The 27,040-nt window shown below is 36.4% G+C and overlaps 1 protein-coding gene across 1 annotated transcript in view; it reads right to left on the bottom strand.

The window, feature by feature from the left end:
- LOC149419683 (uncharacterized) overlaps positions 1-24,517 on the bottom strand; it is a 29,627-nt gene extending 5,110 nt beyond the window's left edge. Inside the window, exons 1-3 of the mRNA XM_089636987.1 lie at positions 24,360-24,517; positions 20,960-21,071; positions 5,257-5,450 (exon numbers count right to left, since the gene is read on the bottom strand). Of these exons, the coding sequence (XP_089493113.1) occupies positions 5,257-5,450; positions 20,960-21,071; positions 24,360-24,399 (346 nt within the window). The 5' untranslated portion in view covers positions 24,400-24,517. The remainder of the gene's footprint in view (positions 1-5,256; positions 5,451-20,959; positions 21,072-24,359) is intronic.
- Positions 24,518-27,040: the final 2,523 nt, after the last annotated feature.

Below are 27,040 nucleotides of genomic sequence, written 5' to 3'. Positions count from 1 at the left end.
ACGATCGCAGTCCGTCTGGCACATTATGAGAACTCGCCAGAAGGTTTGAGTCTACCGCCTATGCATAATTTCCGCGCTGTCGAAGATTCCCGAAAGGCCCAGACTGTGCGAGTGCCTCGAATTCAGTTGCCATTCATCTACCTACTGATGCCACCGGCCGAACAGTATAAATAAGCCCGACGCAGCGAGTCAGTCAGTCAGTCATCAATCTGCCGCCAGTGGATAAATCTCACGAGTGATAATCCGCGCGCTTTTGCGCGAAGGACAATATACCCGGCTTCGCACGTACACATCACGGACTCCATCGGGACATCATCATAGCGCTTTGGCCCAGATCGCCATCCCTGGCCAGCGCTACACGGATTACAGCGCCCTGGTTCCAGCGTCTCTGACCAGTGCTTCATCCACGCATCATAATCACCACGAGGACACGCAGCATTCTCACTGGTCTACGCAGCTCCCGTTCAACCGCCTACAAATCAGCACTGGAGTATTGATTCCCCAGATCGCCAGTGCCTGACAGTCATCGAGTCCCGATCACCAGCGCCCGGCGTCGACTCACTGACTCGCGCTTGACCTGCCAACACAGCCAGCATCCGGTGAACACATCTGTCCTACGTCATCTCTTCATCACGTCTCAAACTGACTCACCAATAAACACAGTGACCTTCACGACACGCCTTTCATTTCGTGCCTCACCATTGATCCCAAAATATCTATTATACAAAAAAAATGTATATCTATATGGGACGTGTGGGATTGCACTAACCTCCACACATTCTGGAATAAAATTATATTATTATTATTAATTGGGTGAGAATTGTCTAGTTCTTGGTAACGTCCGTCACTCCTGGACAGACTGATCCTCAAGTTCCCACCCACCCCTTATACCCTTTTCCTTCCCAGATCTTCCTCTCTTTCATTCCTCAAAAAAACGTTACACACGGCATTCCCAAAGATGACAGGCCCAGAGAGAAATTATTTTCGTCAGTTATTTACTTCGATTTACTTTAAATTAAAAACAACAAATAATTAATTTGTTGCCAGTGAAACTCTCGAGAAGTTAATCCAACGAAGTTTTATAACCCGGATTTCGGAAGTGCCATTTCCGCTGATCGGTCCAATAATTTGACCATCGGAGCACTAACCAATAAAGTTAGGATTTTACTTCAAGTAATCCTATTTTCTCTAGCCGAGCACTTAATGTTGTAATACACGTAGCCAGTATATTTCCTGAGAGTAAACCAGTACTTGTTATACTCGTATATTGCTCGTTGTCGATATCTACGCTTTTGGACCAATATAATTTGATAGGTCTGCTTCAGATGATTATAAATTATTAGATCTTTTTTATAATTAACCCTTCAAACCTCGGAAGGACATTACTAACCACAATCATCATATTCGATTGGAGGACAGATCTGACCGTGGCGTCCATAAATCATAAAAATATCTTTATTTAAAAATTATTTTTTTCTATAATTCGTAGATATGTGATTTTTCGATAGTTTATCTCAACAATTTATACACAATTACATGGATAAAATCCAAAAAATTGTCAAAGTGAATGCTGCGCATGTATACAAATTAATGATGTATATATTACCTTCATTCTTGCAAGCGGCTAACCGACCCGTGAAGGAATGGATTAACTTCTGTCAGAACTCGCCGACCAATCACAGGGCGTTTGGTTTTAACCACTTCATAACATCGAATTAAACAATAATCAATTTTGTAAGTTTAAGAAAAAAAAACAACTGATATAAAAAACTATTTAATTCTTAATTATTATCGTGCGAATCAATATTTGTTACTCCATGTGATTTTTTTAGGCAATAATGTTTTCAAATTATTGCTTATAATAATTTGTTATCCTTTGTGCTATGCATAAAAAACCTTGCCTTATAAACATTACTTTATCATTAAAAAATAATAATAACATTTTCACTGAAGTTCCTTATTGTATCCTTAAAATCATTTGATAACACAAATCGTTCTCACCTAAGTATATTTTTTTTAAGATCATCCTTAATGATTTATGGGTCGGGGCATGAAGACAAAGATAAGCCAAAAATTCAAAATTAAGTTTTTGGTCTCTCAATGGGAGGATGTAGAAAAACTAAAAAAATACGTGGTTTCAAAAGAAATACACCTTTCTGTGCACAGAAACCTTCACAACATCCTTATGAAAACAGAAGTTGTTTTCAAATTGATTGATTTTAAACAATTCCGCTTTTCTCTGATTTGTTTTCACACCCCGACCGTCGAATTTTCCTGTTCGTTCTGTAGGATCTCATTTTAATTTTTATAACGTAAAGGCCATAAATAAATATTACACTTAATATTTATAATATCGGCACATCTAAACGAACAACATACTTTACCATTCCTATGCTGTTAACACCTAGGCATTCCTTGACACCGCAAGAATTTAATAAAGGGGGTTCGCTCGAAATTCACATTTTAATTAATTCTGACGACTTCGGGCATCTTTTTAATCAGACAGATGCCCACGGAACGTAAGTTATTTGTATTCAAGATTAATAAGAACAGTATGTAACTCACCTTTTTTAACTACAAAATTAGCGGTGAGCCCCAGATTTTATTTTTCTAGATGATGAATTAGTTACTTCGTGAGGCATTCAGTCAGAAACATTTGATTTTAGTTATGTTTTACAGAATTAATAAAAATATGCCGTTAAGACAAATTCGACCATAAATCAGTCCACTACGCTGGGGTTGCACGCCGTTATTTTTATACACGCCTTCTTCACTTACGTCGTTAAGATTCCAACTCTATTCTAGATACTTGGAATTATCACGCTCGGCCTTGTATTCTTTTTGGAACTTCACATTTATAATTCAGTCAACCCGCCTATCGAGGGTATCTATTTACTAATGCATTCGACCTAGTTTCATTCTTCCGCTACCAGTTCATTTAATATTGCTACTCTCGTTTCCTTTCACAAAATTTAATTAGCGACTACTAGAGTCATTTTTGTTAGTTAAATTTTCCACAATTACCCCTTTAACTTCATCTTTGTTAACCCTCCGGTAGAAGATATATAATTTTGTTTTTTAAAGTTATACATTTCCGGGTTACGAATAACCAGACAATATAAAAAAAATTCCTACTACCATCACAGTAAGCGAAAAATATAACGTGTATCGTGATAAAGGACTTAGCCAGCCAAGGACTTGAACTCACGACGCTTAGGTGGGACGACAGACGCGATGCCAACATATCGTGCAAAATTTGAAATAAGGCCGTTAACCATAACACTCCTTATGAAGATAAGGATACCTTTGCCTTTTCTAAATTATGCAAAAAAAATCGCAAAAAATTGTATTTTATTTTATTTCAGGCAAAAATATTAAAACATTTTAATAAAATGAAAATCACGATAATTTTCTAAAGAACTTCATTTTCCACATTGTACAATAAAATCACAGCCTAAAATAGGTTCTTAAGTAGGAGACTTTGATCTTTAAAGCAGTTTTTTAAGGCCCAATACTTTATTTTTTTGAGCATAATCCTTTTTATAAACAAAACGCTGAATTATTTCAAAGGTCGAGGTGTGTTCTATTTGCACTATTTGATTAAATAATCTAAAATTTTCTAACCAACACACGATTTTCATTACTTCGTAGTTCTTCATCTTAATGCTAAAAGTCAGTAATAATCAATTCTTGTTAACGAATGCATATTAGGGCCTATTTCAAAAGTCGAAATTTTCGTGAAAAACGGGTATAAAACAAATCCAATTCATCTTGAAGTCAGAATCTCTTGAATCTCAGTTTCGTAATCCTACTATTTACATACCATTTGCATCGTTGATCACTACTTTATCGTTAGAGCGGAATAATCCAAAAAGTGAAAATATCGGTCGAATAAATAATTTATTTTTATTTTATTGACTCAACACGACAAAACTAGGATGCTGTGAGGAGACAAAAAATAAACAACTGTTTGTCACGCGCAAAGTGTTAGGAATCAACTTTCTTGATGTTTTCATTTATTCGCCAGGGCCAAAGTGGTCAACGTCACTAACTTGTTATTTGTTGAAATTTCCTAACTTAATATATTTTAAATAATGTACACATTGTTGTCTTTGTTCCAAAGAATGTCAATTAACTCGAGGAATTAGATTAATTAGTTTTATCGCAGAGCCGGGGGTAAAACAGGCAATTCACATTCACTGGCATTCTTATTCTAGAAGCCATATACTGGCGATGCATACAAAATTTAGTAGAATATATTTACAATAACTTGTAAAGTTTGGAGCCCCCAGGTTATGCGCCAATGTAAAAGGCGCCAGTGTAGTGTTTGGAGCCACGTAGGGTTTTGGTGCCCGCTGTACAGCTTCAGAGGTAGAATCATGAGACTCTAATTATTAGCTCAGGTAGGGTTGGCAGATTATACCTTTACACGGGGGACATTCACCAATTCAAGACTCCATTCGCTCGTATTAATAATAATAATCTTTCTAATTAAAAACTATTTGATAATAGACGAATAAATTAAACTAATAGATAAGCTAGCGAAACGTATCACTCAGACCACAAAACGAAACGAATTTAGCTTGATCTCACTGTCAAAATTGACCCAGTTCCAGCCGCCCACACGAGCGCGGTTTATCATTTGGGTATTAGAATTTGTGATTAATAATTCAGTACTTAAACCGATGAACTTTCATTAACACTACAAAATGTAATACGTCACGGGTAGCTCTCATTTTCATAAATGATCCCATTGGAAAGTACTATGGATAGGAATATCGACTTCGAAGCTCGATTAAATCTGGCTTCCAAACAACTGGGCGTCTTGTAGAGGACTAGCAGATTCTTTAGTAGTGACCAGCTGCTAACCCTATACAAATCTCAAGAGCCTCACAATTATACTTGATTCTGTGTTAAGAAGGGCCGTGCGTCTGAGTGACAATTCATTGTTAACAGACCGATTGCCACCTCCAATGTACAGACGTAATTTGAGCTTGATGAATCTGTTCTACAGTGATTATAATGGAGCTTGCTCTAAGGATCTAGCAACTTGATTGAAACGTACCGGAGAACTTATTACTCACTCTTATGTGGAACGAGCTACCGACATCTGTTTTTCGTCCTTCATCTAATCCATTATAGTAATAAATCCATTCCTAGGAGGTCCAGCTCTCAAGGAGTAACATAAAATTGGGTTAGGGGCTATTGTGGTCACTGTTATTGGTATGTTATAATTGATTGAATCGTATAGCTCACCGCTTAGACCGCAGACCACAGCACAGTTCAGAATACTCTCATTGTTGTAAGTGATTCCGTCAGTGCCGCACACGGGGCTGTATTGGGGTAAGTTGACACACCTCCTCACACAAGCGGGGTCGGGTTCTCGAGGGGTGGTGGCCAATGGGGCTACCGTGGTTGATCTGATTTGAATCGTTGTTGAAGTTGGAGTCCTGAAAATATTATATATATTATAAAAACAATGCTGCAGGTAGACGGAGAAAAATGATCCTCTTAAACGAGTGAAAGCATGCTAACTTCCGGATAAAATTTGATTCATTCCGAACGTATTGAGAATAGGTGTTCTTTTCCAAATATATATCAAATGCTACAAAATAAGCATGTCAGTATCAATAGCAGTATTTGTATAAACACGTGTTCCCCCATCCTCGTAAGATACTTTGTTAGGAACTCTTTCAATTTATTTATTATAGGCCATTTTTAACAGGAAAAGAATATTTTTACTACAATTAAAAAAAAATTAACAGTATTTTAGGTATTATTTTCAACTGATTATGTAATGATTTTCAAGGCTTTAGAGAAATAGATTGTAGATAATTATAATAAGATACTAAAAATAATTGTGGGTATAACAATTTAGCAGGGGTGCCCCAGTTTAACGGGTGAGGTGTGTTCAGGATTCAGGTGTGCCCGCCAGCTGTTAGAGGCTGGTTTGGGAAGACCAAAATATACACATTTTGGCTTGTAGCTTCCTCTTAAAAAAGACCATACAGCATCTTAAAATGTAAGGTAAATATAAAAAAAGATGATACCATAGTCCCACTGACTTCGGGTACGTCAAACTGTTCTGTGGTGTGTACAAAAAAGATGCAGCGAGCCTTTGTAAGGGGTTTGTGCCTTGGTGGAAAAATTTGTGTCAAATATGAACTGAAGTAGATGATTTTTAACGTAAATAAAAAGTATTAAATTAAATTATAATTTTATTTGTATAATTAATACGCATACTTGGTGTCGTTAACACATCAGTGCAATGAAGATAAACAGTTTTTTTTTCTAAATTAATCTTAAACATACAAATTACATGTAATTTGAAAGTTTTTTTGTTTATTTTATAAAACGAAAATCGTGATCAAACCTTTATAATGAGCAAACCCCGTGTTTAAAAGGCGAATTAACTTAGAAAGGTTAAATATGTCTCAACATAATTTTTTAAAGAAACTTTTCAGAAAAGCTTTAACAAAAACGAAAATATAACAGATATTAGAAATTAAAATAATAGACACGAAGGTAAAAAGTGAAAAGAAGAATAGAAAATTTAAGAAAATGTCTAAAATTTTGTAAATTTGTTTATTGAATATTTTGATAAATTTTGATTATTTTCAAAAATACCTAATCTTTTCGTAGTACGATTATGATTATTTCTGTACAGAGTTTATTTTTTAATCATAGCCCTGTCGGGCTTTTACAGATAAAATTGACAATTTATGTATGTAAGTGTAACATAATACATGGATAATAGCATAACGATATACAAAAAAATAAAAATTAAATTCTAATACTAAGATTACCATCAAATCCAAATAAATAACACCTAATATTGTAAATAAAGCCAAATATAAAGTAAGTATACGCATATAATTATTCATGTTTGTTGCAAACCAGTAAAACTGAAAACAGGAAAATAATTTACTCGTAAGGTAATTAAAAAAATAAATATTTATAAAATACTGATTTGTATTATAAAACAAATGTTTAAAAAAAAGAAAAAAAATAATGTCTGGTGCATCTGTAGAAAAAAACCAAATAAGTAATGGCAAAATACCAACGCCGTAATTAATATCGAATTTAAATAATAGTACCTACTTGAAAAAGTAAAGTAAATCAAAGTATAATATACTATTATTATTTTATATATTATGCAAAAATTAAAATGATTAGGGAGCGTTGCTTTCAAAATATTTTTTAAACAAAAAACTGCATTAAATCGGGTGAAAACAATTCATTTTAGCATTAAAATAGTTGATTTTACGATAGTCTCCTTTATCAAGAGGCCATCAGAGAGGGACTCGAGCCAGGCAGCCATGCCATAACAAAATAATGTCGTTGGATTTCCGTTGTTTGTCCCATTTGCCCTATTTGTTGTGGGAAACGTGCTCTAAAATGGGGCACTCATCCTTCCATTCATGTTTCAGTTGATGCCATTATTTAACTAGTTAATTTTGATTGCACCGCATGCAATAATCACCACTCTAAATGGTTAAACCCGCGAAATGTGTGCTGTTAGTGCAATGAAGTATTTTCGGTATGCAAACAATTTCAAAATGCTAAAGCCGACGGAATTAATTTGATTACTTGTCTATAATGTTGAAATATTAAATTATTTATTAAATTGACTGTCAATACTTATTTCGGCGATTTGATTAACCATTCCATAATAGTTATTTCAAAAAAATAATAATTCGCTTGTTTCCACCATAGATGAATTAAAAGAGAAGATCAGGGTTACTGGTTGTGATATGATGCACTTTTACTGAGATAATACAGGCGGAGACCTCTAGCGGCAGAGTCGAAAAATAGGTAATTACAATCAAATGGATGGGTGGATGAAGCTTTACAGGATCGAAGGCAGATGTCTCTGTGAGGTAGAGAGATGGACCAATCGTAGGCCTCGATTTAATCTCCCACCAATCAAGAGGATCTAGAGGATGCGGGGCGGCAAGTGGGAGTGGTTTACCGAAGCAGACAAAAGAATGGACTTTGAACCGGGAGGGGCTATCTCGATTTATTACAGGAAAAAAACGGAACCTTGGTAGAGGGTAGTGCGATGACGTCATGGGTTTGGAATGCAAGGGTGTGGCGGAAACGGGATCGTAAACCATCGACGAACGAGGGGGACGTGTTTCAAGAAGGGTAAGGGACATAACGCGAAACGAACTGGGGACTGAGAGAAATTGGTAGAATCCTACGTTAAGACATACCGGGAGTGGAAATCATTGGGGGAGAGGGCAGTTACACGCGTCAATTAAAAGAAAACAACAGAAATAAGGGAAAAACAGGCAAATTACGTAAGAAAAGTGGAAAAAAAAAGCAAACATTGAACTTCTATCGTAAGCATGACGTGGAACCGCAAAGAAACGGCGTTGAGGTTACAGGAGAATGATGGCGCGAAGTTAGTTGCGAGAGGGATACCAAGGGAAAAAAGGTTGGCGATGTCAGACACTTGAAAGCACTGATTTTGAAAAAAAATACGGACATGATTTTGGGCCATTAGGACGCTAATAACGATCCAACGAGGTGATAAAATTAACCCGCGTCTTATGGAGACGAAAATACATTAAAATTAATGTATAAACAATTAGTGGGGAAATTATGAGAGAGTACGTTCGGGTTTGTTGTGACAGGAGATTAAGGCCTATGATCGATGCGAGATGAAGTAGGAGAAAAGGACAGGAGATGGGCGTTTGGAGGTACCACCCGAAGTTACACCCAGAATTACAGAGAGGGGTTGTAAGAATCCAGTAATAATTCTTGGGATAAAGTTGGTCGAAGGAATAGGCAGGGTATCAAACCGATGCGGACTAAAACGTGGAATAAAAATATAAACGAGATGATGTAAACTGGGACGTCTCAACTAAAAGCAAGTATCGATGGGAGCCTTAAATAGAAATAATCGAAAAAAAAATAGGATAGCTATATTAGACCGTTTGTAAGGGAAGAGAACTAAATGTTAGAAGTGGGAGACGATCGTACGCGGGAGATTTAACACACTGAGAGGGGGAAACGGACGTGTACACCGTTTGAATTGTCGGGAGGAATTGGTTTGGAAGGTAGAGGGGGAAACGGACGTGTACACCGTTTAAATTGTCGAAGGCATAGGGAAGAAGACCAAAACTAAGTTCGTGAAAGCGTTAAGGACAAAGCGTATCACACCATAAACGACGGCCATTAAATAAATTGTGTGGACACGGTAGCATTTAAAAATAAAAGGCCGGAATTCACATTACAAAAAGACAGTTCGCACTAGAGCGTAATATAGAAAACGCCGTATGGGAATACGGGACCGCTTCCTAGTCCGCGTCTGATCTTTCTGTCACATGAGACGAATGCCAAGGTGTTAACTTTCTTGGAATGATCAGAATGGCCTAATTAGCATGATGCGACTATGGACGAAATAGAAAAGAACATACGAGTCGATAAAGGTTAGAATAGCATGTATTTGACGTGATTAATGAGGAAACGGGACTATAAAAGGGCTGATTTTAGAAAAAACGGGAAGTCCTTTCGTGAATTTTGAGAGAGTTGAAAATCGCCGGGAACCGTTCAAACACGTCGCGCTGCTTGGTAATTATTTGTGGACTTAGGAAAATTCTCTAGTCAAAAACGTACAGTTAGATTCAGTTTTTGGAAAAAAAAAAATAATATTAGCATCGGACCTTAGAGGATTTTAGAATTTCAAAGAAATAGTTAAACACAGTATTTGGCGTAATAATAAATTAAGGTTGAAAAAATTTAATTAATTTAAATTCAGTGAAAAAAAAAAATTAGAAACGACACTACGGTGTCGCGTTATAAGCCGAGTTGTTAATACGAAGTGTTGAAAGGGAGAGGGGAGACGGCTATAATTCGAGGTTAACGCGATCTTTCGTTGCCAGAAATTTAAGCTAGGAAAATGATAACAACAATAATTAAAGATAAAATAATCAATATCGGATTCAGAGAATTTCGGACCTCGGAGAATTATTCAGATTCAGTGTTCACGCCAACCCGCGAATTCAATCGAAAATGATAGAAATAATAATAATACTTTAGTACTGGTATGAAAAGGGAAAATTAAATCGCGTACTCCACTTCGTGCGCTAAATAATAACCATACCTCGTTATAGCAAATAGTAAGAACAAAAAAAAGTTATTACTGAGATTAGAGGACTCAATTCAGTGAGATAATCAGGGCGCGCGTTTAAATTAGGCATTTACAATCTGATAGAGGAATTATTGATAGGCGGATGGAAGTATAAGAACAGGTTGTTTTGCCGTCGCTATCCCGGTGGATTAGAGGAGAGGGGCTCAGGTAAGTAAATTGCACGAATATAATATATTTGCAGGACAAAGATGGAGGCTGCTAATCCGGCAGTTATTTTGAAGGCGCCAGTTGGGACCGTAATTATGTACGTATTATCAAATAACATATGTATGTGTATGTACGAATGAATGCATAAGCTGATAAAATAAATATCATTTATTCCATGACAAAACAATTATCAATTATTCTATGGACTAGGGACGTAACCGGAATTTGTCATTATAGTTCATTGTAGGTAAAGTACCTATTTATCGTGGGGATAATTCAAATAAGTGGGTCGACCGAACCGGCTTTAAAATGGATAGGGCATTGACTCGAGTTGTGCTGAAAAACAGGTTGATTTATTAGGGTCTGCAGGGGCAGACGGCCTTGAAGATTAACTGAGACATTAGAAACAGCACTGGAATGCGGAGTTGGTTTCAAAAAAAAAATACGGCGGCTGAATGAATGGCCACTTGGGTAATAAAAGGTTTGCTTCGAGGATACGTACATAACTAAAGTCATTCAACGGGAGGATCAAAAAAAAAATCAGCTAGTGTCTGAGAATAATTGAAGTAATTATGAGCAGCAATTGAAAGTCTACGAACATAGCTAAATTCATTCAACGGGAGGATCAAAAAAAAATAAGCTAGTGTCTGAGAATAATTGAAGTAATTTTGAGCAGCAATCGAGGGTCTACGAACATAGCTAAATTCATTCAACGGGAGGATCAAAAAAAAAATAAGCTAGTGTCTGAGAATAATTGAAGTAATTTTGAGCAGCAATCGAGGGTCTACGAACATAGCTAAATTCATTTGACGGGAGTATCCCAAAATCAGACAGTGCCTGAGGGATAATCGAAGTAAATTTTGAGTTGCGATTGGAAGTCTACGAACATAGCTAAATTCACTTAGCGGGAGGATCCCAAGATCAGGTGGTGCCTGTGGGAAAATTTGAATAAGCAGGGTGGCAGCCAGGAGAAAGGGGAGACTGGGGACATGGCCAAAGGTCATATCTGAGTTGGTGATCTCTATAAATAAAATCATCAAACAAACAAAACCGTAATATATTATGTGTATCGTAATTATTAGCATTTATATTAGTATTTATGTATCAAGCGAACTGGTTGGAATTCACAACTCCTTCTCGGCGATGCTTGGTCTGGAATGTACTGTATAAATAGTACATTGCAGATTATAAAAACAAAACAAAGTAAATTTATATATATTTCTTGATATGTACTGTCTGCAGGGGGGATGTATGTGGTCTGGTAACTATCGCGATGATACACTACGGCTGCATACACGCCCTCTCAGAGGATGGGAAGCAGCCTAGGAAACTGCTCTCCACAAAGACCGCAAGTATATTTTTGCATATAGAACGAAACCGGTTCGTACTAAGTAGACGTAATTCTCGGAGGAGTTGGAATCTGGGAGCGTGAGACCCTGTTGAGATTTGGACGTAGTATGTGACGACCACAGGAATGGTCAACTAGGACACGGTGACTTAGGCACCAACTAGGAGATTGGGTCGAGTGATCATGCCAAACCCAGATCGATACGGATCATTTTCACGTCTTGCAGGAGGAAGGGGCCAGATTTTTGCTAGCAAAGTAATATTCCGAGTTCGTCATATATGCAATAACCGAATCGTACTAACACGCTGAAAATTAGTCCCATGTTATCCCATCTAGTAGGAGAGGTCGGCGATCCAGAGGTCCCGGAGGACAAATTATGATTGTAATGTACTAACAAATTATGTTTGACTTTCGTTTTGTGTATTAAGGTTTTATGGCAGGTCGGGAGGACGGCTTAGATGAACTTCTAAGGAGATCAGATTAGGGAAGGTAGACAGTATGGAGAAAGCGGGGGTTTCAGGTATTTTGATCCAATTTCGATTCGTTAACTTTGAAATTAACAACTCTGACTTCATCCCTGTCCTAAAGAGAACTAGGGGTTACCAAACAAAGTAATTAAAAACCCGATACCATAAAGCAAAAAATCACACAACGTTTGGTGGGATTTAATTACAACTAAATACGAGGGAGTTACGTTGAAGGTCGTAACCGGCGTATTAATTAACTAAGTACATTTGTCTTTATATAAATGTATATATATATTACTTGAGAACCATGAGTAGCCTTCGTAGCTACCGAAGGGAGAAAGAGTTCTAGGGATATTTTAATGCCAGTGGCCTAAGGTCACTTAGGTATTACAAAAAAAATTAAATTCAAAGGATGAAAGGAAGAGTCATCTCAACTGCGGCCAACATGACCAGGAGAATGGATAGGCATACCTAGAGTGGGGAAAGAGTTGTTAATGAAAAAAAAATAACGAAAAGAAAGAGTTCTAAATATTACGAAACAGAAAATAAATCACTGACAGCGGTACAAGTCTAGACAAAAGCGGCCGGGCTGCGAAAAGTATAAGCAAACCATAAATTAAGTTTAGGGCCCAATCGTAACAACCATAAGCGTGCGTACCTGCTTAAGAAAAAAATAGGGTTTCGCAATACACAAGGAAAGAATGTTAGGACGTCTTACGAACACTGAAAAATAATTTTTGCAAATTCAAGATAGAAATCGCGCAAATATCATGATAGGGATACGCCTATTAAAAGAAAGACGTTAAATCGTAGATAAGGAATTGTTAGTGTTCAAACGGTAAATCACGGGATATTCGTTAGCATCGCGGCAACAACAATCATTAATAATAATAATAATAATTGGATAATTTGTGGGGCGTCGTTTTTGTGAAAAATCACCTCAAGGGCGCTGTACAATTTATTTCCTAGGATTGCGAGTTGTATCAAAGAAGATTAGATACATTCATTCGGAATTTAAAATACCTAAATAGAGAGATAGACTATTTAGGAATACGGTCGAAATTCGGATTGATTAGGTATCGTTAAATAGAAATATAACGTGGTTATCGGGGAAGAGCTTCCCCTTCATATAACTGTGTAAAAATAATTATATATGTGTATAGATATATATATGTATGTGCACATACATATGTATGTCCTGTATACGAAATCTTAACATCACTTATCATCATTTGAAAAAAAAGGAATATATAAATAAATAAATAAGAAAGAAAAAAAAAATAGTATTAGAAAGGCAACATACATAAAATAACTAAGTAAATTTATAACATCACAGAGCGGGTGAACAAAGAGCTAGGTCGCATTTTTCGTATATACTGCCACGAGAGTCACACGACGTGGGGGCACTTTATAAATGATATTGAACAGACATATAACAATACTGTACATTGCTCTACGGGTTTTTCTCCGAACGAGGTGGCCTTTGGGAAGGTTCCAAAATATAGTTTAGACAAATATACGAAGGAATGCAATCGGCCGGCGCGAACAAAGGAAGAGGTGCGAGAAGCAGTCCGGAAGAACTTAGTGAAAAATGCGGAGAGACGGCAACATTATTATAATCTAAACAAACGATTAGTGACTTACGAGATAGGCACCTTGGTAAAACTCAAGAAGATTACGCAATCAAGTCTACTGAAGAGGCAAATAAAGAAATTCGCATTATTATATGAAGGGCCGTATGTGATAGCCGCGGTGAGGTATAGTAACACATACACATTGGCGGACCCGATAACCCGAGAAATAAGAGGAGATTACAATGCAATCCATCTGGCGAGATATTACATAGAGAAAGAGGCGCGTAGTCCGGGGGTGATAATCACCGAGATGCATGAATAAATGGAAAAAAAACGGGAACACCCCCTGTTCAAGAAAACAAAAAATTTTTTGAAAAATTTCTCCTGATGCCTCAAGCATGCTAGGTAAGGATGCGACAAATTAAGTTCAGTAAGAAAAAAAATTCTAACGTCGGGAGAAAAAAAAATAAAAAAATAAAGAGATAAATAAATCCTTAGTTAAGAGAGTTTAGAGCTATCTAGATGTAGGGAGTTTGTAGGGATACTGTTAAGAAGTTAATGCGTTTCATTAGGAATAGAGATTATAGAAATTAGAGAAAAAAAAAAAAATGTTACAATATAGGCAGATCCAGGGGGGAGGAGATGCTCAGGTAAAAATTTAGAGGTGGATGGTTATCCGACTAGGTTTAGCAAAAAAAAATGTGTTACCAATGCAGTGTTTAGAAAGTCTTTTTTTAGTTTATGGATTGCAAACGTAGGGTTAAGAAAAGCTGCTGCAACTAGGATTTAGGAGAATTTAACAAAAAGAGGGCGGGGCATGATTGAGTGAATGAACGATTAGTTTAAGAAAATGAAAAAAAAAAAAAAACAAAGCTAGACTCAACCATGTACACCGATTGTGTGACGGGAGGGCGCGGTTTGTACGAACTAAACATTCATGACAAATTTAAATTCAAAGTAAATGTGTGTGGGAATACACTTATATACCATCAATAGGTTGTACACCAACGCCACCCGTCATCCAAATGGTCAGATAGGAACCGCGAGATTGAATATCAATCTTTTGATTTGAACCATTTGTAAGGGAGATCTCGGTTCAACCAGGTTGGAGATCACCACAACACGCGAGTCGAGGGAGGTGTTCTCAAAAAAAAAAAAAAAATTTTTTTTTTGATTTGCAATGGGAGAAGGGTGTCTCCTTGCGTTCATGAGGGCCTGAAAAAGGTTGCATTGGCCAACAAACGAAAATAACGTTAGAATCAACGCGAAAAGAAAAAAAAAAAAAGACAATAAGGTTCAAATTCAGAGATTGCGATCAGTCCAGAGGAATGAGGAGGGGGAACAGGGGAAGAGGGCGTAGGTGAGGACAGGAAAAGGGGATGAGGAGGGGGAACAGGGGAAGAGAGGTGAGAGGGCGTAGATGAGGACAGGAAAGGGGATGAGGAGGGGGAGTTTAGTTTTCTCTAGATGTTGTCCCAGTTTCAGTGTCTACCACGAAAAAAAAAAGGGGAGAGGAGAAAGAAAAACATAATAGAAAAAAAAAATTTTAAGAGAGAGGAAAAATGGTGAGAGGAAAGCGAAAGAAAAGTGGTATACACGGCAAACTGCGACAAGAGGAGGGTGTGATATGATGCACTTTTACTGAGATAATACAGGCGGAGACCTCTAGCGGCAGAGTCGAAAAATAGGTAATTACAATCAAATGGATGGGTGGATGAAGCTTTACAGGATCGAAGGCAGATGTCTCTGTGAGGTAGAGAGATGGACCAATCGTAGGCCTCGATTTAATCTCCCACCAATCAAGAGGATCTAGAGGATGCGGGGCGGCAAGTGGGAGTGGTTTACCGAAGCAGACAAAGGAATGGACTTTGAACCGGGAGGGGCTATCTCGATTTATTACAGGAAAAAAACGGAACCTTGGTAGAGGGTAGTGCGATGACGTCATGGGTTTGGAATGCAAGGGTGTGGCGGAAACGGGATCGTAAACCATCGACGAACGAGGGGGACGTGTTTCAAGAAGGGTAAGGGACATAACGCGAAACGAACTGGGGACTGAGAGAAATTGGTAGAATCCTACGTTAAGACATACCGGGAGTGGAAATCATTGGGGGAGAGGGCAGTTACACGCGTCAATTAAAAGAAAACAACAGAAATAAGGGAAAAACAGGCAAATTACGTAAGAAAAGTGGAAAAAAAAAGCAAACATTGAACTTCTATCGTAAGCATGACGTGGAACCGCAAAGAAACAGCGTTGAGGTTACAGGAGAATGATGGCGCGAAGTTAGTTGCGAGAGGGATACCAAGGGAAAAAAGGTTGGCGATGTCAGACACTTGAAAGCACTGATTTTGAAAAAAAATACGGACATGATTTTGGGCCATTAGGACGCTAATAACGATCCAACGAGGTGATAAAATTAACCCGCGTCTTATGGAGACGAAAATACATTAAAATTAATGTATAAACAATTAGTGGGGAAATTATGAGAGAGTACGTTCGGGTTTGTTGTGACAGGAGATTAAGGCCTATGATCGATGCGAGATGAAGTAGGAGAAAAGGACAGGAGATGGGCGTTTGGAGGTACCACCCGAAGTTACACCCAGAATTACAGAGAGGGGTTGTAAGAATCCAGTAATAATTCTTGGGATAAAGTTGGTCGAAGGAACAGGCAGGGTATCAAACCGATGCGGACTAAAACGTGGAATAAAAATATAAACGAGATGATGTAAACTGGGACGTCTCAACTAAAAGCAAGTATCGATGGGAGCCTTAAATAGAAATAATCGAAAAAAAAATAGGATAGCTATATTAGACCGTTTGTAAGGGAAGAGAACTAAATGTTAGAAGTGGGAGACGATCGTACGCGGGAGATTTAACACACTGAGAGGGGGAAACGGACGTGTACACCGTTTGAATTGTCGGGAGGAATTGGTTTGGAAGGTAGAGGGGGAAACGGACGTGTACACCGTTTAAATTGTCGAAGGCATAGGGAAGAAGACCAAAACTAAGTTCGTGAAAGCGTTAAGGACAAAGCGTATCACACCATAAACGACGGCCATTAAATAAATTGTGTGGACACGGTAGCATTTAAAAATAAAAGGCCGGAATTCACATTACAAAAAGACAGTTCGCACTAGAGCGTAATATAGAAAACGCCGTATGGGAATACGGGACCGCTTCCTAGTCCGCGTCTGATCTTTCTGTCACATGAGACGAATGCCAAGGTGTTAACTTTCTTGGAATGATCAGAATGGCCTAATTAGCATGATGCGACTATGGACGAAATAGAAAAGAACATACGAGTCGATAAAGGTTAGAATAGCATGTATTTGACGTGATTAATGAGGAAACGGGACTATAAAAGGGCTGATTTTAGAAAAAACGGGAAGTCCTTTCGTGAATTTTGAGAGAGTTGAAAATCGCCGGGAACCGTTCAAACACGTCGCGCTGCTTGGTAATTATTTGTGGACTTAGGAAAATTCTCTAGTCAAAAACGTACAGTTAGATTCAGTGTTTGGAAAAAAAAAATAATATTAGCATCGGACCTTAGAGGATTTTAGAATTTCAAAGAAATAGTTAAACACAGTATTTGGCGTAATAATAAATTAAGGTTGAAAAAATTTAATTAATTTAAATTCAGTGAAAAAAAAAGATTAGAAACGACACTACGGTGTCGCGTTATAAGCCGAGTTGTTAATACGAAGTGTTGAAAGGGAGAGGGGAGACGGCTATAATTCGAGGTTAACGCGATCTTTCGTTGCCAGAAATTTAAGCTAGGAAAATGATAACAACAATAATTAAAGATAAAATAATCAATATCGGATTCAGAGAATTTCGGACCTCGGAGAATTATTCAGATTCAGTGTTCACGCCAACCCGCGAATTCAATCGAAAATGATAGAAATAATAATAATACTTTAGTACTGGTATGAAAAGGGAAAATTAAATCGCGTACTCCACTTCGTGCGCTAAATAATAACCATACCTCGTTATAGCAAATAGTAAGAACAAAAAAAAGTTATTACTGAGATTAGAGGACTCAATTCAGTGAGATAATCAGGGCGCGCGTTTAAATTAGGCATTTACAATCTGATAGAGGAATTATTGATAGGCGGATGGAAGTATAAGAACAGGTTGTTTTGCCGTCGCTATCCCGGTGGATTAGAGGAGAGGGGCTCAGGTAAGTAAATTGCACGAATATAATATATTTGCAGGACAAAGATGGAGGCTGCTAATCCGGCAGTTATTTTGAAGGCGCCAGTTGGGACCGTAATTATGTACGTATTATCAAATAACATATGTATGTGTATGTACGAATGAATGCATAAGCTGATAAAATAAATATCATTTATTCCATGACAAAACAATTATCAATTATTCTATGGACTAGGGACGTAACCGGAATTTGTCATTATAGTTCATTGTAGGTAAAGTACCTATTTATCGTGGGGATAATTCAAATAAGTGGGTCGACCGAACCGGCTTTAAAATGGATAGGGCATTGACTCGAGTTGTGCTGAAAAACAGGTTGATTTATTAGGGTCTGCAGGGGCAGACGGCCTTGAAGATTAACTGAGACATTAGAAACAGCACTGGAATGCGGAGTTGGTTTCAAAAAAAAAATACGGCGGCTGAATGAATGGCCACTTGGGTAATAAAAGGTTTGCTTCGAGGATACGTACATAACTAAAGTCATTCAACGGGAGGATCAAAAAAAAAATCAGCTAGTGTCTGAGAATAATTGAAGTAATTATGAGCAGCAATTGAAAGTCTACGAACATAGCTAAATTCATTCAACGGGAGGATCAAAAAAAAATAAGCTAGTGTCTGAGAATAATTGAAGTAATTTTGAGCAGCAATCGAGGGTCTACGAACATAGCTAAATTCATTCAACGGGAGGATCAAAAAAAAAATAAGCTAGTGTCTGAGAATAATTGAAGTAATTTTGAGCAGCAATCGAGGGTCTACGAACATAGCTAAATTCATTTGACGGGAGTATCCCAAAATCAGACAGTGCCTGAGGGATAATCGAAGTAAATTTTGAGTTGCGATTGGAAGTCTACGAACATAGCTAAATTCACTTAGCGGGAGGATCCCAAGATCAGGTGGTGCCTGTGGGAAAATTTGAATAAGCAGGGTGGCAGCCAGGAGAAAGGGGAGACTGGGGACATGGCCAAAGGTCATATCTGAGTTGGTGATCTCTATAAATAAAATCATCAAACAAACAAAACCGTAATATATTATGTGTATCGTAATTATTAGCATTTATATTAGTATTTATGTATCAAGCGAACTGGTTGGAATTCACAACTCCTTCTCGGCGATGCTTGGTCTGGAATGTACTGTATAAATAGTACATTGCAGATTATAAAAACAAAACAAAGTAAATTTATATATATTTCTTGATATGTACTGTCTGCAGGGGGGATGTATGTGGTCTGGTAACTATCGGGATGATACACTACGGCTGCATACACGCCCTCTCAGAGGATGGGAAGCAGCCTAGGAAACTGCTCTCCACAAAGACCGCAAGTATATTTTTGCATATAGAACGAAACCGGTTCGTACTAAGTAGACGTAATTCTCGGAGGAGTTGGAATCTGGGAGCGTGAGACCCTGTTGAGATTTGGACGTAGTATGTGACGACCACAGGAATGGTCAACTAGGACACGGTGACTTAGGCACCAACTAGGAGATTGGGTCGAGTGATCATGCCAAACCCAGATCGATACGGATCATTTTCACGTCTTGCAGGAGGAAGGGGCCAGATTTTTGCTAGCAAAGTAATATTCCGAGTTCGTCATATATGCAATAACCGAATCGTACTAACACGCTGAAAATTAGTCCCATGTTATCCCATCTAGTAGGAGAGGTCGGCGATCCAGAGGTCCCGGAGGACAAATTATGATTGTAATGTACTAACAAATTATGTTTGACTTTCGTTTTGTGTATTAAGGTTTTATGGCAGGTCGGGAGGACGGCTTAGATGAACTTCTAAGGAGATCAGATTAGGGAAGGTAGACAGTATGGAGAAAGCGGGGGTTTCAGGTATTTTGATCCAATTTCGATTCGTTAACTTTGAAATTAACAACTCTGACTTCATCCCTGTCCTAAAGAGAACTAGGGGTTACCAAACAAAGTAATTAAAAACCCGATACCATAAAGCAAAAAATCACACAACGTTTGGTGGGATTTAATTACAACTAAATACGAGGGAGTTACGTTGAAGGTCGTAACCGGCGTATTAATTAACTAAGTACATTTGTCTTTATATAAATGTATATATATATTACTTGAGAACCATGAGTAGCCTTCGTAGCTACCGAAGGGAGAAAGAGTTCTAGGGATATTTTAATGCCAGTGGCCTAAGGTCACTTAGGTATTACAAAAAAAATTAAATTCAAAGGATGAAAGGAAGAGTCATCTCATGGTACAATACGCGTGGTTTCACTGAACTGGGTCCCGTGGACATACTTGAGATTTACTGCGTTTAGTATTGCATATAAATTCGTTGTTCAGATAAGCTGTCACCGGCTGCCACGAACACGTCACTCTAGGCTCTTTTTGTGAAAAAAATCCTTTCTGTGCTTTTTGAAAGGTGCACAAATCATTCACGAGCAAAAACCAAATCTAATGGAGTTTCTTTCCATTTACACGTGCTCAAAAATCGTTTAAAAAACAAATATTCACATGGATTTTTGCTGCATGCTCGCCCTTTAGTGGGCCGCCATACGGAAACGACGGGTGTTCTTTAATATAGCTTTTTCATCTGTTCATTCATTTCTCTTTGTAATGCGTTCCGTTCCATTCTAGGTAGGCAGTTATATGTAGATATTTTTTTGCTTATTTTGATAAGTTTGTGATAACGCGTATTTGTATTTATGTCAATGGCTTCTACTGACATAATATATATGTATTACACGAAGAATTTTTATGGAATTTAGTAAAAATAAACAAATATTTGCTTTAAGACTATAAATATATAACTACCCATATTAATTCATTGGTTTTAAGAAAAAATAATAATTGTGCGTGCTTGTGAATTAATAAAATAGTCAGAATACAAAATCATTACTTTTACAACATTCCTCGAAATAAGTATTTTGTGGCTTACGTACTCTGATTAGATTAAATTAAATAAATACCTTTATGCAAGAAGGATGCTTTCGACATTAATTATTATTGTACAGTCATCAGTTGCAACGTACAAAAATTGTGGTTATGACAAAACAATTGGAAAATTTAAGAAAAATATAAAAGACATACGATCTTGTCTCGCCAAAGAGATCTTCAAGAAGTTGTTCAAAGTCGTCCTGTCGTTTGACTCTTCTCTCGGTGGGTGATTGGTAAGAAGGACACAGTTGAAGAGCTAGAAACACTGAAATAGAAGAATTTATCAATTATCTGAGAGAAAAAAGTAAAAATATGATCCTGGACCTACACTAAGAAAGGTCTACTCGATAACATAAAACCTTTTAAACGTTGTCGGTTTAAATTAAGCAGTTTGATAATGCTTTCGGAAAGCCTAAAAGTTCTCACGCGAGTTCACGGAGAAAACTTGCTGATGTAAAATATTGTTAATTTATTAAAAGTATCGTAAAATTATACGTTACCTGGTTAAAAACGCGATTCCTAATAAACTTTCAGTAAAACACGAATGTGTTATCGCGATGTCGGAACACGTGTTCATAAAAATTCAAAGATTTTCGCATTTCGTCTTTAAATATTATCAGGGCAAATGCAGGTACATGAATACATGATCCGATTTATAAGAAATGTACTAAAAGTTTATTTTAAGACAGCCTGCAATCCCGTTTTTAACTGGATTGGAACAAATCAGCAATATTTTTAAGTTAAAGGTTTCTGGGTCGAAAATACAATAGGTCCTGGAAAAATAGAAAAAAGTAAAATAAACATTGTTTATAATACAGTAACTAAGTTCAAATGTCCAGCACGGTGATCTATGCCAAATTTTGGAGGTCAAATGAGATAATATTTTTTCATAATATAAGTTATTGTACATAATTTTTTATATGCTTTTCGACTAGCACGGTAGGCAAATTCCCGTATTATGGTAGTCGCAATTCGTGCATATATTTATTTGTACGTAATATCTAATCATACTTAAATATAACTGCGTAATGAACTTAAATTTTTCAAAATTGGAATTGATAAATATTTGAAGACAACCAATAATGTGTAACTACTTTTAATCAGCAAGTGATTTTATTTATTACTCTATATTTGAAATGTGTATGTCTTAACTTAAATGTTTGAGAGATGATTTTTTATGTGTGCTAACGATGTTCAATCAAATGTTCTTTTCCGATATCTCGCTAATTTATCAACCAATACATATAATTCAATTACGAAGAAAATTGCCAATATTTGTTTTTAAAGGGCAATGTTTTCTTAGAGAATACTTTTAGGATGCACATTTCTTACAATTATAATTTTCCCTGATTTATCGCAGGTCTTCGCCAGTATAATTGTTATTTTTTTAATATTCATATAAAACGGAAAAATAAAAAGGTAACGGTAGTGGCCCAGGTAAAATGGTATCCAAAATGGTAATTACCTTACCTGGACGATGCATTTAAATACTCGGCCATTGGTATCCCATGTGAATAAAAATTGGATGTGTTTATCCGAGACACTATCCAGGTTACAAATAAATTCTTTAGACCTTTTTAATCATTCAAAAAGATCGTAGTCAAAAATATGGCTAAAATTAGTTGAAGTTAATATTGTTAATTCTTTATTTGAAATATGAAATCGACAATAATGACAACTGGGTAGCTATATTCGTTGTCCCTGCAAGTAAGATATGCTGGGTTCGATTCCCAATTAAGAGCGTTGGCTTTTTGTGTTATGTTGTTTTATGTTCAATTTTTCGTTTTATTAGTATGATCCTCTCATTCAACGATATATTACATTGATGTTTTACAAGTGTTACACCCAAAGTTAACAATTTTTACCGGTCGGTGGCCGAGTTGACATCGCGTTTGGGTTCCACCCAGGTGTAGCGTGTTCAATCTCTCGGCTAATTCCAATAATGTCGGGTTATTCGTAACTCGGTAATATTTGTCTATCTTTAAAAAAAAGTTCCTAGATAATATCAAACAGTTCAGGGAAAAATAATAACCTTTTCTTTATTTTCTAGATGGTATCCGGTAAGTAGTAAACCTTAAACTGTGAGGCCATAATTGTATATCTTGTTTTGTCCCACGCTTTTCTAGTTATTTTTTTTAAATCTTCGTCAAGTGGGACTTTTAATAACCACAATATTCCATTTTCGGAACAGCCTTGGGGTACCCCATCAACAGTTGTAAGGTTATCCACCACTTTCTCCTAGACACCATGTTATATGCTGTAAATTTTTATAGCATTGAACAGAAATCCTTTTTTTTATAGCATTGACCAGAAATACTTGTTTTTTTCAGCTTCCAAGGAAAATACTTTGTTTAAATAATTACGCATCTTACTGAGAATTTCGTTTCTAAAGTGTGTAATTTACATCAAAAAATATTTTTAAAAAAACGTAAATTGACGACAAAAAACCGGATTTTCGTGGTATTTTATCGGTCTCCTTGGCTCGCTTCTTGAATCATGATTAGCATAACGATGTTTGCTGACTCTCAAAATTCAAATTCCGTTAATTTTCATTAAAACACGAAAGGGTTATGTTTAATGTTTAACATGTTTAATTTATGTTTAACACTACTAAACTACATTTTTGACAAAAAAAAATAAATTTCCACATACACAAAATAACACTAACAGACCATTTAGACAAGCGTACAAAGAAAACATAAAAACTCCGACAATAAATTCAATCTTTGGACAAAGACACTACCAATACCATGCAATAAAAGCTTTCAACAGTTTAAAACTTGAAATTAAAATTGAGGAAAATAAAAATAAATTCACACACAAAATTACAAAATGGATTAAAGAACAAGAAAGACAATATTACCAAAATTTCATAGCATAAAATACAAATAAAACCTTCACGTAACACACAAAACCAATATAAACACACATCACTCACAAACACACAAGATTATTTTCAATGTACTATTTTTTTTAATTTTAAATATATTATTATGTATTTTTAATTTTAAATGTATATTTTTCTCATTAAATTTATTATGTAGTTTATATTTCATATTATAAAATGAAGGCCTCAGCACGGGTAAGCCACCCAGTGAGGCCTACATTACTGGAAAATCTGAATTGTAAAAAATATTGTACCTAATAAAAAAATTTTAAAAATAAAAAATAAATGATAAGGTATACTACGGATCACAGTACTAAAATTATCTAAGATATAATGTAAAATGCAATCCTCTAAAAGTATTTACGAATGTAACCTTTTATAATCTATATATAATTCAGTGACATATTCGTTTTAAAAATTCGCAATACTAGCAAAAACACAAAGATCTTATGACAAACGATACGTCATCGTTTGATATGGAGAACAAAGACTAGAGTTTTTTTGAGGGCACAAAAAGATCGGATGGTTGTCATTGCAATCAAAAATAAAACAGATATAATATTGAATCTCTTCATCTTGAATAAAGCATTTGATTCATTTAACCCAACAACAACAAACTTCATAAGACGATAATGTGTATAATAATTTATGTTTGTAAGTACTCACCGCAGAATATCGTAATCACAAAGGCCTTTCTTGCCATCATGAATAAATGTAAGTTTTTTTTGCTAACAGAACACGGTCACACAATATAACGTGTGATCTTCCTCCCAGCCGAGTGTAGACTGTGTTTCCAAAACGATCTTTGTACCTATATTAAATAGCACGAGCAAAACAACTCTGCACTTAAGAGTCATAAGAAGAAAGGATAAATACAGCATCCAAGGTTTTTTCTCCTGGGGCTCTATTCCTGAATCGAGGGCGCTCGTAATCGCCGTCGAAAGTACGTACGTTGGTCGTCGTTGCTATTCCCGAAATTGGTCGAAGGTACATACTTCGACGCCAAACGTCAAAAGTCATTCCACACAACAACTACTGGGTATAACCAGTAGAAACAGGGTAGCGAGTGGTAGGTTGTTGGCGTTTCTATGGAATTGGCTGTCAAAATCTAGTCTAGCTGTCAATTTTCGTTTTACCGCGCGGATTCCGCAAATGTAAAAGTAGGTGAAAATTTCCCACTTACTAAGTCTTTATCGGAGCTTACAAGCTCAATTAAGAGTTGCTTTTGGCAATTTGTAATATGTCCCGCAGCCATTTCTGTTTTGAATAACGAATAACTGTTGTCTGTTTGACAGTCACACCATAGAAATCCCAAAAACATCAGGAACATAGACAATATTCACAGGGGTGCCAATATAATCATCTCTTCTACCAACTTCGACCGTTCGACGCTCAAGAATACGTAAAATTGAAACATTCGAAAAAGTTAGTCGCGACGACTAGTAGTTTTTCACTCGAAGACGGCGCATACGAAAACGATTGATCGTTTAACTCCAGAATCGCAGGCCTGGTTAAGTCTTCTGCAAATAGTAATATTGATGGTGGTCCTATAACCGCTCGAGCGATTGGTTGTATATATAATTATTTACCATATTCAGGAATAACTTTTTCTTTTTAACTTTTTTGAAGGTTATCCCCAACAATGTAATATATCTTTGAATAGGAAGATAATACTTATAAATCTAAACGAGACATGAAACAGAACAGGACACAGCAACATAAAACGTAACAGATTCAACTAGGAATCGAACCCAGGATTTCTTGTCTTACCGGGACAGGTGTCTTAACCAACTTGCTATTGGGACCTATTTATTAAACGTCATATTTCAAATATCATCTGGCAACTCATTTTTCTAATGTCTATCTTCTTAAATGGAAACAAAGTTTCTTATGAATAACCTAGATAGTGTCACGGATAAACATACCCGATTTTAACCCTTAAATGCATGACTTTTTTAATTTAAAAAAATATATTTTTTTGCATTCTTTTTATAAATTAAAAATAGGGAAAAATAATTAAAAAAATATTTATCCTTAAATTCTGTTTATTTTGAGAAAAACGTTATCATATCATATGTGAAACACTATGCATCCATGTCTAAAATGCTCTTACCTAATTTTACAAAAATAATTATCAGTGAATAAAGCGAACTAATTTATGACTTATAAAATGAAGACAAATAAAAACAGGGGAAAGTATTAATTTAAATGAAATGCCGTAAAACAGTTTTTGTTCTTATTAAAACATAGAGGGACTTTGTACTTTTGGCAGTTGCAGAACGTCAGACCATTGCAGGTAGGAAGTTGACACCTCTGCCCCTTTTCGTGCCATGTTGACCAATGAGATACCTCATCGCTTCTTATGTCTTTTGGTGGGACATTTAATTTTGGGCCTTTTTTCTTCTTTTGTAAAACGGGCTCTAAACTTCCACTTGGCCGACCAGTTCGTTTGTTGGTAAACTTAGAGTCAACGGTGCATAAAGATCGAGCAATTAGGGTTTAAAATTGGGCGAGACGCATAATATTTTTTGTATTGGCATTTTTTAATCTTGTACTCTTCTATATAGAAACCAAGAATTTACTATAGTCATATCAACTAAGTGGTATAGCACACTCATATACCATCTATTGCTTCTCATCGCAATTTTATATCTTCCCATGACACTGTCTAGTAAGACCTCCCATATGTCTGTTGTACTCTATTATAGCAAATGGGCAGTTAACTGTGACCTTAGTTTTCTTTTTTTTGTCATAACGTTTTCATTGGAAGTTCCCCTGCAAAAGACGATAGTAATGTGACCACCTTGTTATCCTTCCAAACAACATTAGACATTTCAACGCCTTGATACGATCCATTAAATTCTGAGCTTGTTCCTCGTGGAGCATTTTTCAGGGATTCTATTCCTTCTAGCTGTCCCAAGAGATTGAATGTCTATGCAAGCCAAATGGCTTAAAAGTTAAATTGAGGTGTAATAATTGTCAAAATAAAGTCTGTGGTTCAAGTTTTTTGGTACTACGCGACATAGATGCACAACAATATTTCCACAGGCTCCCAAGTCTGGTTCACTTTCAAGTCTTGGCAAGCAATTCTCTTGTCCAGAATAAAATTCAAAATTATAAGCGTAACCAGATACGCCACTCAATACAAAAAGTTTAGAACCCCATTTGTGGGGTTTCATGGGCATGTACTGTTCCATATAACTTCTTGCTTTAGTTGAACACATTTGTTCATCAACGCCGATTATTTCGTCCAACTCCTTTTTGGATAAACCCCTCTTTGCCATTTTGAAACTACGTCATGCTATAATTAGTAATGACTAAATACAAATATCAAAATATTGTCTCAG

This window comes from Hesperophylax consimilis, chromosome 11 (assembly GCF_061612785.1).
Source record: "Hesperophylax consimilis isolate HC1 chromosome 11, BYU_Hcon_1.0, whole genome shotgun sequence".
NCBI classification, from domain to species: domain Eukaryota; kingdom Metazoa; phylum Arthropoda; class Insecta; order Trichoptera; family Limnephilidae; genus Hesperophylax; species Hesperophylax consimilis.
This window is presented reverse-complemented; position numbering and strand designations above follow the sequence as displayed.